General features: G+C 43.3%; 1 protein-coding gene across 2 annotated transcripts; it reads left to right on the top strand.

The window, feature by feature from the left end:
* The first annotated feature begins 230 nt into the window (after nucleotides 1-230).
* LOC136711020 (uncharacterized protein KIAA2012 homolog) lies at nucleotides 231-11,749 on the top strand. Of its 2 annotated transcripts, none has more exons than XM_066686971.1 (11): nucleotides 231-287; nucleotides 647-733; nucleotides 838-904; nucleotides 1,859-2,045; nucleotides 2,773-2,974; nucleotides 3,086-3,284; nucleotides 3,865-4,337; nucleotides 4,607-4,821; nucleotides 4,925-5,097; nucleotides 8,009-8,228; nucleotides 9,936-11,749. In XM_066686971.1, the coding sequence occupies exons 1-11, from the start codon at nucleotides 249-251 to the stop codon at nucleotides 10,108-10,110; spliced, it is 2,037 nt and encodes a 678-aa protein (XP_066543068.1). In that variant the 5' UTR covers nucleotides 231-248; the 3' UTR covers nucleotides 10,111-11,749. The 2 variants fall into 2 exon arrangements, with proteins under 2 accessions (XP_066543068.1, XP_066543067.1); XM_066686970.1 differs by having other exon boundaries at nucleotides 2,770-2,974.
* The last annotated feature ends 2,355 nt before the right edge of the window (nucleotides 11,750-14,104 follow it).

Raw genomic sequence — 14,104 nt, 5'->3', positions numbered from 1 at the left:
TAAGAAATCTACTTACTATTCTCTCTGTTTGCTCTATTTTCAAACATTTAATTTTCATCTTAATCTTCATCAAGTGTTTTTTTCTTGGTATTCTATATTTCTACAGTTTTCCCAAAGTAAACCGAAATAGCCTCGAAAATGTTAAGTTACTTAAAAGTAGCAATGAAAATGCATATTTATATTAAACATATTCTGAAATGTCTGATTTCCCTCTTCCAGACAGAGTGAAAGACGATGAACTGGAGGCTATGCCAGATCACAAGAAACAAGCGAGCTCCAACCAAGAGGTACAAGCCTGAATCAAAAGCTCCAGCTGCACCTGAAGAGCCGAATATTTTACTGCATAACATCTGCTCAAAGGGTGATGTCTCATTACTTCACAGTGACTGGAGGAGCCCTGAGCAATAAAGCGAGATGAAACATAGTCTCTAAATGCTCAGAGGATCACCCCTTAACAGAATCAACTGTACTGTTGCCAGGCAGATTTGATGATATATGAATCTGCAAGGGCCTGTATGAAATGGTAGCCAGCTGAACTAAGAACAATGGGTTATAATTTGTGAATGCTTATAGGGACGTTCACACTCCTGCTATGATTTTCACGCTGCATGCCTGTGTGTGTGTGTGTGTGTGTATGCTTCCTAAGGACAGAGCAGCTGCTGCTGTTGAACATACCAAGGTGGTGGAGAATGCTGAACGTGGTGCAGATAGAGAAAGAATGGAAGAAGTACAGGTGAGCTTTCATGCCTCATCTCACATGTATATACCTCAGCACCTGGTCTCACACGGTCTAATGTAGTCCCATGTAATCTACTCTAATCTCTCCATTCTGCAAAGGCCAACGCACCTGAGCAAATTTCAGGAAACCTGAAACGCTCTACAGAAAACCAACCCTATAGCAGAGGTAAATCAGAACGTTCACCTGTACTTTCTTACACCAGGTACTGATCTAGATAGGATCTCTTCATATCCTTGTTGATTTTAATGATTAAAAATGGCACTAAGTCTTGCATGTCTGTGTTACTCAAGACCAGACTGACAATCCTTAGATTATTCATTCATTATCTGTAAGCGCTTATCAGGTTCGGGGTCGCGGTGGGTCCACAGCCTACACGGAATTATTGGGCGCAAGGCAAGAACACACCCTGGAGGGGGTGCCAGTCCTTCACAGGTCAACACACACATTCACTCACACCTACGGACACTTTTGAGTCTCCAATCCACGTTTTTGGACTGTGGGAGGAAACCGGAGCACCCGGAGGAAACATACCACACTCCTCACAGACAGTCACCCGGAGGAAGCCCACACAGACACAGGGAGAACACACCACACTCCTCACAGACAGTCACCCGGAGGAAACCCACGCAGACAGAGGGAGAACACACCACACTCCTCACAGACAGTCACCCGGAGGAAACCCACGCAGACACAGGGAGAACACACCACACTCCTCACAGACAGTCACCCGGAGGAAACCCACGCAGACACAGGGAGAACACACCACACTCCTCACAGACAGTCACCCGGAGCAGGAATCAAACCCACGACCTCCAGGTCCCTGGAGCCTGCTGCGCCACCGTGCCGCCCTCCTTAGATTATATAATCTGATAAATTAGAATTAAGATGAATGATTAGTAAGTGCACAAAGAAGAAACTTTGAACTCTTATTAATATGCCACCACACTCACATGTATGAAAACAAAATATGTGATCATTTTAGAGCAGTTTTAACATCTCCTAGTCTTATTAGCACAGTTATGCATACTTGATTGCTTGATTACAGGTCAGTAGAGTTTTTGGTGCATACAGGCCATGCTTTCTCACAAATGACAAAAAGATATGTGGTTCTGTCCTCAGGGGAAGATACTGAGATAAAGAGGAGAGGAAGGACACGGGGTCTCCAGCCTGTGGGTGGAACAGCACCTAGGTCACCAAAGCCCAAATCCACATCTGCTAGTGGACCTCAGAAAACCCCCACAGCTGTGCAGGAACATTTTCATACCGCAAAACCTGAAACCCAGACAAACACAAACAAATATACTGCGTGAGTAAAGCCATGGTTAATTTTTACGTTCGCCTCGTATTAATGTTTATGATGTTTTAAATTATGTTTAACAAATAACAAAAATGCCCCTTCTCTCTCATTTAGCTCTTTAAAAATAATTCTCCTTCATTTCCTATTCCAAGAATAACACAAATGTAACAGCAGCCCAGTGGCTCATTATGGTCTGGACATAATGATGAAGTGCTGTTGGTACTAAAGCAAACGGAAAATCCCCAGTATACCTTGCAATATTCACTCTGTACTTTGTCATTTCTCTGTCTCTTTCACGTTCTTCATCACATCACCGAGTCAAATAACACTTTCCCCCATGCCTGTGCCACAACTGTGTTTTGTATACACACACACACTAGGTTGCGGGGTAAGGTCAAAGGTCAGGCTAAAGCAAAACCACCCGGCTCCACAGGGTTTGAAGCTCATTAATATCCCGTCTAATTACTGTTTGCATTCCTCTCCCGCTCGTCTCGCGTCTGCGTCCGCCCTAGCTCTCCATCACTCTTTGATTGCTTCTCGGGTTTCGCCCAAGGCCCCCTCAGCCCCCTGTGAGCTGTGAGAAAGCAGAGATTAGAGCCTCTCGCTTTCTTTCACCATCACAGAACTTTATCATTAAATCTCTCCAACTGCTTCCCTCCCTCTGTCTCCCTTTGCCGTATTTCAACCCCAACACCCTGCTCAACCTTCATCACTGTCCGTCATGTTTTGACAGCAGCTCGCAGTCAAGGAAAGCGAGTGGAGAAGACAATACAGAAATTCCCCAAATAAGGAAAGTAACGAAGGAGGGAGAGGTTGATCAGCATGTCAGACGGATAACAGAGGCTAAGCATTCACAGAAGAAGACTGCACAAGCCAACGTGGACTCGGATTCAGAAGACACTGTTTACACAGAAGACACAAATCCTGGCCCAGTTCTAGTGAGTCATACTGCAGAGACTACTGTATACTACTGCACCAGCAGTGATTAATCACATCACATTGTCAGTGCCTATTTTCATGCCTCTTCTTGCCCATGTTTCGTTCTACAGAAGAGAACGATAACAGAGGAGGAAGCTAAGAAATCGAAAGGGTCTAAAAGTCAACCAAAGATGTTCACAAGCCAAACAAAAGAGTCTACTAACTCTAACACTAGCCACACAAAGGAGTCCACAAAGGAGTCCACAAACCCACAAATCAAAGTCAAAAAGGTGAAAAAGAAGCCTAAAGCGCAAGCAGCATTCGTTGTTGGTAAGTTTTTCTATAACACATCTGTTTCTCTTGTATTCACCAACACAAACGTGCACAAGAAAATGCCCTTGGTGCAGACGTGAACACAAACCTCATATTTAATACACAGGATAAATCTAGAACTGATAAAAGCTGTGCAGTGGATGTTAGGTACAGTTATAAAACTATGCAATATGCACAGTTAAGGATGTTCCCAGTTGATATATTATCTACATCTATATTATAAACGCTGGTAATACATGTGTTAAAGTACAACCAATCACACCAGAGCTTTGTGGGAGGGCTCCCTATTTAAGGAGTATTGTCTATGTTGGAGTAAAGTAGCATAGGGGATATTTGGTCCAAGCTTTTACACCTCCTCCTTATTTTTTGATCTCTGCTGAGAGGGAGAACTTTAGAAGAGAATGAGACAGATGTGTAAGGAGTCAGACACTTTTACTAACCCTCTTCAATACTAGTTTATGAGCGGAAAACATGGTTGTCTGTCACAAATGCTTTGTTCTTTTAAAAACAATTGGAGAAAATAAGTTCATGTAACTGGCTTCCAGTATTCAGCTCAGGCTTTTTCAATCTGTTTTAGGTAAACCAAGACAGACAAAAGAATTACAGCAAAGTGAAAAGGACGAAAACAGACAAGAAAGGCCTGAGAGAACAGCGTCCAGCACGGAGGAAAAAGAGCCAGAAGATGAAGTAAAGCATGAGTCCTGCTGCAGTTCTCCTGGACACAGTTTAGAGATTGATCTGGTCTCTGTAGACGAATACCAAGACGATGCAGTTTCCTCCAGAACACATAGCTCTAATGTGTTATCATCTAGAACCCAGGGCTCTACTGGGATCTCCTCCAGAACAAACCTCTCTGCTGGAGTTTCATCCAGAACACACAGCTCTGCCGCCTTCCCTACAGGCAGAGAGAGCTCTCGGAGGAGCCGTAGAGTTGCAGGGGCTGAAGCCTGTAGTCTTGAACCACTATCTCTTAACAAGCTGCACTCACACTCTACAGTCCCAGTTCAACATCCTCCATCAAACCCAGCCAAGACTGAGACAAGTGCAGATGTGAGTGTTTTCTTAATAACGTACCAGGCCTTTTGATGCACTGTCGTATATTACAATACAACGCCAATGTCCTTGAAATTAGTTCATTAGCGTCATTCTAACCACGCAATATGCCCAAGCCTTATAATAAGCAATCAATGACCAGTTTCCAAATCATCCTGGCTATTTCTGATTAAATAATACACCCTAGAAGTGAAGACAAGTGTCTGAATGGCTCTGTTTTAGTTCTGCCTTAGCCTATGAAATGTAAATCACCGACATATCCTCAGGTTAAAAGCAGAGAAGGGGCCAACAGTCTGAAGGATGCTAAAGCTACAGCGCTGTCCGAGAAGGCTGAACACCGCCGGTTGCAGGTGGAGAGGAAGAGAAAGGAGAAGGAAGAGGAGCGGAAGCTGCAGCTGGAGAGAGAGGAGAGAGAAGAGAGAGAGCAGAATATGAGATTAGAGCTGGAAGAGGAGCAGAGACAAAGAGCAGAACAGGCTAGGTACAGTCACACGACACATTACAAGCTTTCAGAAAAGGAGAAGGGGTAAAGGAGACATACTGTTGATATGACCAACCTTTCCATTTTCTGGTGTACTTTACAGGTTGAGGAAGCTCAGAGAAGAAGAGGATGGACAGAGAGAGAAGGAAAGAGAGATAGAGCAACAGAAAAGGGAGCAGGCTGCAGTGGAGAGGGAGAGGAGGAGGCAGAATGAAAAGAGGAGACTTCTAGAGAAGCTGCAGAGAGAAAGAAGGGAAGACGAGGAGAGAAGAGCAGGTAAGCAGCTTTCCATGAAGTGGAGAATAAAATCAAAGAACATTTGTTTATTCCCATTTTAAAAAAATTTACTGGCGTGTACTTCTAAAGAAGCTGAAATACAAAAGTTGTGTTCCCATTCACAATACAGACTAAACGCTTATGATATACTTTATTTATTACATACATTGATTTATCTCATGAATCCAGTGACTGTAAAACACTGGAGATTTGAGAGAGTCTTGGATCTATTTCTGGATTCACACAGCACACACAATATCACACTTATAAACAACGATACCTGTGTAAATTGTGACAGCACTTTCTTTGAAATCTCATAATCGGATAAATATTAAGACATTTTACATTTCTGAATGATTTGTTTGAAATTTTATTATATTATTCATTATTTGGAAGTCTTTATTAAGTGTAATGCAGAAATAGCAAAGATGGTGTTAACAGTCATTACTTAAAAGGCGATTGAATATTTTTTTGCCATCACTGAGGAGTAAACGAGCCAATTTAGAGTGATTTCGTTTAAATTCTGCACTGTACAGAACCTGACAGTGATTTTACAGTGGTTGTACTGGGAACAATGGGCCAAACCTACAGTAAAAATACAGACAACTCCTTCTTAACATGTTCAGTTACTGCTACATTTACTGTTATGTTTATGACAAAATAGTAGTTGTTTTTATTTAATTAATACTTTGCCATGTACCAGCTACATTTAGGCCAAAATATTAATTTCTTACTACTCAAGAATTGAACATTTCAGACCACATTTTGCCTCCTTTACTTCTCTTATTTCTGCTAGTGATAAATATTTAAGAAATTTATCTTTAAGGCTGGGCGCAGCAGGTAGGTGTCGCAGTCACACAGCTCCAGGGACCTGGAGGTTGTGGGTTCGATTCCCGCTCCGGGTGACTGTCTGTGAGGAGTTGGTGTGTTCTCCCCGTGTCCGCGTGGGTTTCCTCCGGGTGCTCCGGTTTCCTCCCACAGTCCAAAAACACACGTTGCAGGTGGATTGGTGACTCAAAAGTGGCCGTAGGTGTGAGTGTGTGAGTGAATGTGTGTGTGTCTGTGTTGCCCTGTGAAGGACTGGCGTCCCCTCCAGGGTGTATTCCCGCCTTGCGCCCGATGATTCCAGGTAGGCTCTGGACCCCCCGCGACCCTAAATTGGATAAGGGTTACAGATAATGGATGGATGGATGGATCTTTAAGGCTGTTGTCACCGAATCTTGGTTGACGCCAATGGTTTTCACTAACGGAAATCTTTTTATCAGAACATTTCAAATTTCAACGCAGTTACGCGATTTCAGAATTTCTATACAAACATTATAGCGCAAAAAACGCATTTTCACTTACATGTTCTACAGAAATCCGGTGTATTTACAATAAATGCTAAATATTATGAATAGGTTGTAGAAGCCGTAAACGAGGTCAGGACACAGTACACATCGAACAAAAGATACTTTTATTTTGACGCCTCCGAAATATTTACACCAGAGGACTGCACTATTGGGGTGACCAGACGTTCTCTTTAACCCGGACATGTCCTCCTTTTTAGACTTAAAAAATGTCCGGGCGGAATTTCACAAACGTCCGGGATTTTGTTTTTCTAGAGCTTACATAGAACTTCGAGAAGTTTCGTTCACAAACTAGTCCCGCCCTCCCCTACTCCGATTGGTTCTCTTGAGTGAGAAGGGGGCGTGGTGAAGTAGCCTAAAATCTTCTGATTGGACGGTCTGACTGTAGAGCTACCGTTATTGGTTGATAACCTTCTCTGTAAACATTTAATTGGTCAGTCTGCACGTCAGTAGCCCTTGTTTACGTCAGGCAAAGCTCATGTACCTACCCTCATCTCGAGCAGCTATGCCGAAACGTAAATGTAAGTTCTCGGATGAATTAAAAAAGAAATTCCCATGTTTTTTGTAGCAAATAAAGGTGTAAAGGACCTAAAAGCACACATAGGTTCAGCTAAGAATACAACGGCAGCGAAGGGCGTGACCCCCCCCCCCCCCCCTTAAATGCCTACAGTGTCCATCTTAACCCTAGCGTACTTTTTGTCCTTGGAGGTCAAATAATCACATATGAGCAGCACAGGCACAAGTGTAGTGAGCTATTTGAGATACAGCCCAACAGAAATTGTGGGCATTGTACAATTTAGAACAATACATTTTGTTTGGCTGTAGTTTTGATGTATAAATAAACCTGGATCTGAATGCAAATATTCAGCAGCATGGGGTCAACAGGGCTTTTTCTGTTCAGAAATACTTTGCATTATTTTATTTTTACTTGCAGATTAATTACAGAAGAACGAAATAAAATTATGATTTTCTTGTTAAAACCGAAAGCGTGGAGTCAAGAAGAAGAAAAAAATGATAATTGACTTTGTGTTGCTGCCTTGTAAATCCTAATAGAATGTCCCACGAAACAATGTCCTGCAAGATTTATGTAATTATATATTACCACCAAATAGGTCACCAATTTCCCCAAACCTGCCCAGAATCTTTCAGAGTTTGATCATTTTAATATTGCTCTATTTATTCCATCATCTTGTTGTGCTATCCCTTGTCCAAAGGGGAAAATATGGTGTGTTCAATAGGTCCATGAAAGGATGTGCGGTAATGTAACATAATATTGCATACAAAAATAGGGCAACACACACAACACTGCTCACAGACCCTCACACAAAGCAGGTAACACAAACAGAAGAAGGATGACAGTGGCCTCTGGTGGAACACCGCTGCAACACTTTCAAAATCACACATGTATTGTGTTTCACTGTCTGTATAAAAGGATATCTACTCTCACTCCTTCACAAACCTTCACATAGACCAGTGTAAGACAGAAGGTACCTGTACATGTTGGGCATTTTATATAATATTCTTCATGACAATACCGATGACACTACTGTGCCTTTGTTTAGTGGAGTTAAGGCGCCGGCAACAAGAGGAGGAGGCTCAGAGGGAGCTGGAGAGGAGAAAACTGCAGGAGATGGAGGAGGGTGAGAGGCTGGAGTACCTGCGGAGAAAGCAGGAGGAAGAGGAAGAAAGGAGGAAGGCTACAGAAGAGAGGAGGAGAAAGGAAGGAGAGGCAGCTCTGCAGGTTGAAGAGGAGGCCAGATTGCTGGCTCAACTCACTGCCAAGTATTTCACATTTTCACAACTGTTTTAACTCCTATTTCTTCTTCAACATTCTCTGTCTAGAGATGTAATTCTGTCTTTAACAGAATGCCATGCATTAGTTGGCCTGGACTTAGTTGCGTCAATAACACTCAACCTCAGAAAGTGGATATTTAGATGGGTTTTTTAGAGAAGCATAAACTGTGAAGTCAGTATTAAAGTAAGTAAGAGGTGATTTGTTTAACAGTTTTCTAAGCAAAGCTACAAAGTGCTTCACATTGGAAAAAACGGTACAAAAGAAAAAGAAAAACAACACATGCCCAGACACAAAATAACAAATAACACGGCCTGTGTCCAAACCATAAAGGCATTCAGATGATGTTTTAATCTTATCTCGAACAAGTACTTTGACTACACGAGTGTCTAATATCAAAGGGATGGCTGTTGCATAGTGTAGGGGGTGCACACAGCAATACCACACTCTCCCTTCCATATATGCGTAGTCCTTGGGACTGTTAACAACCCGTGTTTGAGGACCTCTGAGTCGTAGCATTCTAATAAGGGACATACAAATCAGAAATGTATTCTGCCGCAACACCACGCAACACATAGCATGCTGAGACCCAGATTTTCGGAGACCCAGAATTTCAGTACTGGAGTAACATTCTCCCTTCTTCTGAACTTTGCAACTACCACTGCTGCTATACTTTGGACTATACCACATCCTAAAGCATATATAAAAACATGAATAATTCTCTGTGTCCTGAAAGTAACAAGACAAAGGTCTTATTTCCTCAGTATTTCTCAGTGACCATACATCCTTACTTACATCATTCATTCATTCATTATCTGTAACCCTTATCCAGTTCAGGGTCGCGGGGGGTCCAGAGCCTACCTGGAATCATTGGGCGCAAGGCAGGAATACACCCTGGAGGGGGCGCCAGTCCTTCACTGGGCAACACAGACACACACACACACATTCGGACACTTTGGAGTCGCCAATCCACCTACCAACGTGTGGTTTTGGACTGTGGGAGGAAACCGGAGCACCCGGAGGACACGGGGAGAACACACCAACTCCTCACAGACAGTCACCCGGAGCGGGAATCGAACCCACAACCTCCAGGTCCCTGGAGCTGTGTGACTGCGACACTACCTGTTGCGCCACCGTGCAGCCCTTACTTACATCAGTCACATCACTTTCTAGGCCCAAGAAGCTCCATCACTTATTGGCGGTAATATATTCAGTTAGCTTATTTAATTTACTGAAATAAGTTTAACAATTTATCACAATAAATAAAAGAGAAATTGGAGATGGATTAAAATGAACAAAAAGAACAAAGCACAGTAGAACAGACACCGTTTTGCCACGCAAAGCACCTTAAATATTCTTTCCTTTTTTTAACGCCACAGCCAGAAGGCCCTGAATCTTTTCAGTGACATCATTAACAGCACCACTGTTAAACAATTTACTTTGTGTGATCTGTAAACTACTATAAAAGCCTGTGTAGGCCAGTTCTACTGAGGACACTTACTTTCTGAGGACACAGTGTCTTTGATGAGAAGCACAGTTCTTATGAAGCACAAACGGTTAGGAAAGTCTGTGTGGGATATCTTTAGCTTGCTGAAATGAGTGAGTGAGGTACAAGCCAGATTTACAGAACCTAAAGAGATTTCCAGAACCTAAAAGGAAAGACCTCACTAACCATGATGTGTTATACTCTTTTACAGGCAGAGGGCAGAATTGGAGCACCAGCTGACATTCAACAGAAGCCTTTTTGTAGAGGCAGGGGGTCTGGAACAGACACAGGATATCTCTCGCCCCTGGGTTTTCTCTTACTTCAGTCTGCTGAAATTACTGGGCTTAGCAGAACCTCCAAAGAACCTGGCGAAGGATGTGCTATGACTTCCAATGATGCCTGTCGCTTCAGATGCAGTGAAAAACATTCTTAAAACAGCTTAAGTCCTTTGCTATACATTTTAGGGTGTTGAGGCTGATCCTGGTCAAACTGACGGACAGGTATTTGTCACCTAATCAGACTGACTCACTTACAGGGGTTGGATAATGAAATTGAAACGCCTGTCATTGTAGTGTGGGAGGTTTCATGGCTAAATTGGTGCAGCCTGGTGGCCGATCTTCATTAACTGCACATTGCACCAGTAAGAGCAGGGTGTGAAGGGTTAATTAGCAGAGGGTAAGAGCACAGTTTTGCTCAAAATATTATGGGTGACATACCAGAGTTCAAAAGAGGACAAATTGTTGGTGCATGTCTTGCTGGCGCATCTGTGACCAAGACAGCAAGACTTTGTGATGTATCAAGAGCCACAGTGTCCAGGGTAATGTCAGCATACCACCGAGAAGGACGAAACACATCCAACAGGATTAACTGTGGACGCAAGAGGAAGCCATCTGAAAGGGATGTTTGGGTACTGACCCGGACTGTATCCAAAAAACATAAAACCACGGCTGTCCAAATCACGGCAGAATTAAATGTGCACCTCAACTCTCCTGTTTCCACCAGAACTGTCCGTCGAGAGCTCCACAGGGTCAATACACACGGCCGGGCTGCTATAGACAAACCTTTGGTCACTCATGCCAACGCCAAACGTCGGTTTCATTGGTGCAAGGCTGTGGACAATGTGAAACATGTATTGTTCTCTGATGAGTCCATCTTTACTGTTTTCCCCACATCCTGGAGAGTTACGGTGTGGAGAAGCCCCAAAGAAGTGTACCACCCAGACTTTGCATGCCCAGAGTGAAGCATGGGGGTGGACCAGTGATGGTTTGGGCTGCAAAATCATGGCATTCGCTTGGCCCAATACTTGTGCTAGATGGGCGCATCACTGCCAAGGACTACTGAACCATTCTGGAGGACCATGTGCATCCAATGGTTCCAACATTGTGTCCTGAAGGCGGTGCCGTGTATCAGGACGACAACGCACCAATACACACAGCAAGACTGGTGAAAGACTGGTTTGATGAACATGAAAGTGAAGTTGAACATCTCCCATGGCCTGCACAGTCACCAGATCTAAATATTATTGAGCCACTTTGGGGTGTTTTGGAGGAGCGAGTCAGGAAACGTTTTCCTCCACCAGCATCACGTAGAGACCTGGCCACTATCCTGCAAGAAGAATGGCTTCAAATCCCTCTGACCACTGTGCAGGACTTGTGTATGTCATTCCCAAGACGAACTGACGCTGTATTGGCTGCAAAAGGAGGCCCTACACCATACTAATAAATTACTGTGGTCTAAAACCAGGTGTTTCACTTTCATTGTCCAACCCCTGTATGTTACAACACACAAAATATCAACAAGGGCGCAAAACATATCACACATATGGCTGTTATTGAGCTGTAGAGCCAGATGCTCGGGTGTAATAATGTTTGAGTTGGATCAAGCAATTGTTTGACCAAGCAAATTGTTAAATAGCAGAAAGGTAGAAGTCAATCAGGCTAATACAATAACAGGGCTTCTTTTAGTTAAACTAAGCATTTAAAAGCAGATCATTGTGCATTATTGTCTAAATTTTGCAAATGCTTACTAAACAATTAAACTTTCAAACTGAATAATAAACATTTTCTCTGTTTTCTTGGTAAAATAAGCCTTCAAATCCAACAGAGAGCAAAACAATTTAAAAGTACACAAAGGAAACCCAGTCAAGGATGTCCTTAGTAAACACATTTGTCTACAAATCATCAGCAGGTAGGTGTCGCAGTCACACGGCTCCAGGGGCCTGGAGGTTGTGGGTTCGATTCCCGCTCCGGGTTCTCTCTGTGTCTGCGTGGGTTTCCTCCGGGTGACTGTCTGTGAGGCGTGTGGTGTGTTCTCTGTGTCTGCGTGGGTTTCCTCCGGGTGACTGTCTGTGAGGAGTGTGGTGTGTTCTCTCTGTGTCTGCGTGGGTTTCCTCCGGGTGACTGTCTGTGAGGAGTGTGGTGTGTTCTCTCTGTGTCTGCGTGGGTTTTCTCCGGGTGACTGTCTGTGAGGAGTGTGGTGTGTTCTCCCTGTGTCTGCGTGGGTTTCCTCTGGGTGACTGTCTGTGAGGTGTGTGGTGTGTTCTCCCTTTGTCTGCGTGGGTTTCCTCCGGGTGACTGTCTGTGAGGAGTGTGGTGTGTTCTCCCTGTGTCTGCGTGGGTTTCTTCCGGGTGGCTGTCTGTGAGGAGTGTGGTGTGTTCTCCCTGTGTCTGCGTGGGTTTCCTCCGGGTGACTGTCTGTGAGGAGTGTGGTGTGTTCTCCCTGTGTCTGCGTGGGTTTCTTCCGGGTGGCTGTCTGTGAGGAGTGTGGTGTGTTCTCCCTGTGTCTGCGTGGGTTTCCTCTGGGTGCTCCAGTTTCCTCCCACAGTCCAAAAAAACACGTTGGTAGGTGCATTGGCGACTCAAAAGTGTCCGTAGGTGTGAATGTGTGTGTGTTGCCCTGTGAAGGACTGGCGCCCCCTCCAGGGTGTGTTCCCGCCTTGCGCCCAATGATTCCAGGTAGGCTCTGGACCCACCGCGACCCTGAACTGGATAAGGGTTACAGATAATGTTACAGAAAACACAAAAAGTCTTTTACCTTGTGAGGAATAATCAGTTCTTTTCTTTTGCAGTTTGGAATATGTTTCATTGTTTACTTTCAAATAATAATTCTTTCATTTCAATTTTACAAATCACACGAGTGAAATGGGAAACAAATACACCACAAATTACAAATAAAGTATGTACATGTACAAAATATAAGTAGTGTAAAGTCTGTAAGAACTTTGTGTACAGCCACATCTACACAATGCTTTTAGCATCATAAAATAGAGTTATAAAACAAGAAAATGACAGCCACACACTTCTGTGCATTTAACGTACAACTTGATTTCAACATTAAATTTAATACATTAATAAAATTTAAGAAAATACATAAAAATGTAGAAACATTGCACAAGTTCTGTTCTGTCCTTGATAAGTACGATTGTGAAAAACAGCAGGATGTGAGCCTCGTCTGAAGGCCAGTTTAGCCCTGACCCCTCTGTAGGCTTTTCCTCACTACCATCTTCTATCGTAGAAACCAACACTGAAGTATTTAGCCCTGAGCCAGACATAACAGTACACTAGGATTAACAAATTTGTCTTAAGAAACATTTACCTTGTGGCGACCAGAACTTCAAACCATCAGAGCATTATTAGAGCAACTGTTGATTTTATAAATGTTAAAGTTTAATTTTTCTATATGAAAATGAATATGTATTATTTCTTCTATTTTTATAAAGTGCAACTCAAATAAGATTAAGAATTTAAAAAAGCATTACTCACTCCATGATTTACTTGTGCAAGACTGATTCACAAACTACACCGGAACTGTCTGGCTGCCTTCCGGTAGTGTGACACTCCCCTCAGGCCCCCTGGCTTCCGTAGCAGAGGTTAAACAGGTGACCCATGTCAGGCAGGGCAGCAGGTCCTGATACACCATTAGCTTCTCCAGCAGAGGGACTAGAGTGAAGGAAGGATAAAGGACTCAAGGAGTCCACGGGCCTGCTGTACAAGAGTGACCTCTGCAGGACACGTCGCTGGTTGCAGGTACACACCCAGCAGTGAACTATTAGTTGTCTTCTCACCACTTCTCACACTAAAACAGATGTCTGTTTGGATCTAAAATGAAAATGCTGCCCGTTTGCACTGGGCTTATGGATGAATTTGGAAATGGAGGCACAGATGTGTGACTCTCAGACACTGTAACAGTGTCCTCTATGAGAAGGGCTGTGTTTGTACTCAGTTCCTCTAAATGATGAATAAAATTATGAAATTCAAACGTGACGAAAATTTAGTACTTAGCAATTAAAAGTGCAAATTACTCAAAAAAATGTATTTGATTATTATCGGGCCTTTCTCAAACCCAAGGATTCGTCTCACTGTGAACAACAAATTACGGGAA

Source organism: Hoplias malabaricus, chromosome 12 (assembly GCF_029633855.1).
Source record: "Hoplias malabaricus isolate fHopMal1 chromosome 12, fHopMal1.hap1, whole genome shotgun sequence".
Lineage (NCBI taxonomy): Eukaryota > Metazoa > Chordata > Actinopteri > Characiformes > Erythrinidae > Hoplias > Hoplias malabaricus.
The sequence above is the reverse complement of the archived record's forward strand: the minus strand, read 5'-3'. Positions and strand labels throughout refer to the sequence as shown.

Excerpts from the sequence above, each read along its gene's own strand:
- LOC136711020 (XM_066686970.1), top strand. The coding sequence starts at position 249 with ATGCCAGATCACAAGAAACAAGCGAGCTCCAACCAAGAG. Across the intron at positions 288-646 it reads AAGCGAGCTCCAACCAAGAG|GACAGAGCAGCTGCTGCTGT; the intron begins GTACAAGCCTGA and ends ATGCTTCCTAAG. Across the intron at positions 2,975-3,085 it reads CAAATCCTGGCCCAGTTCTA|AAGAGAACGATAACAGAGGA; the intron begins GTGAGTCATACT and ends TTCGTTCTACAG.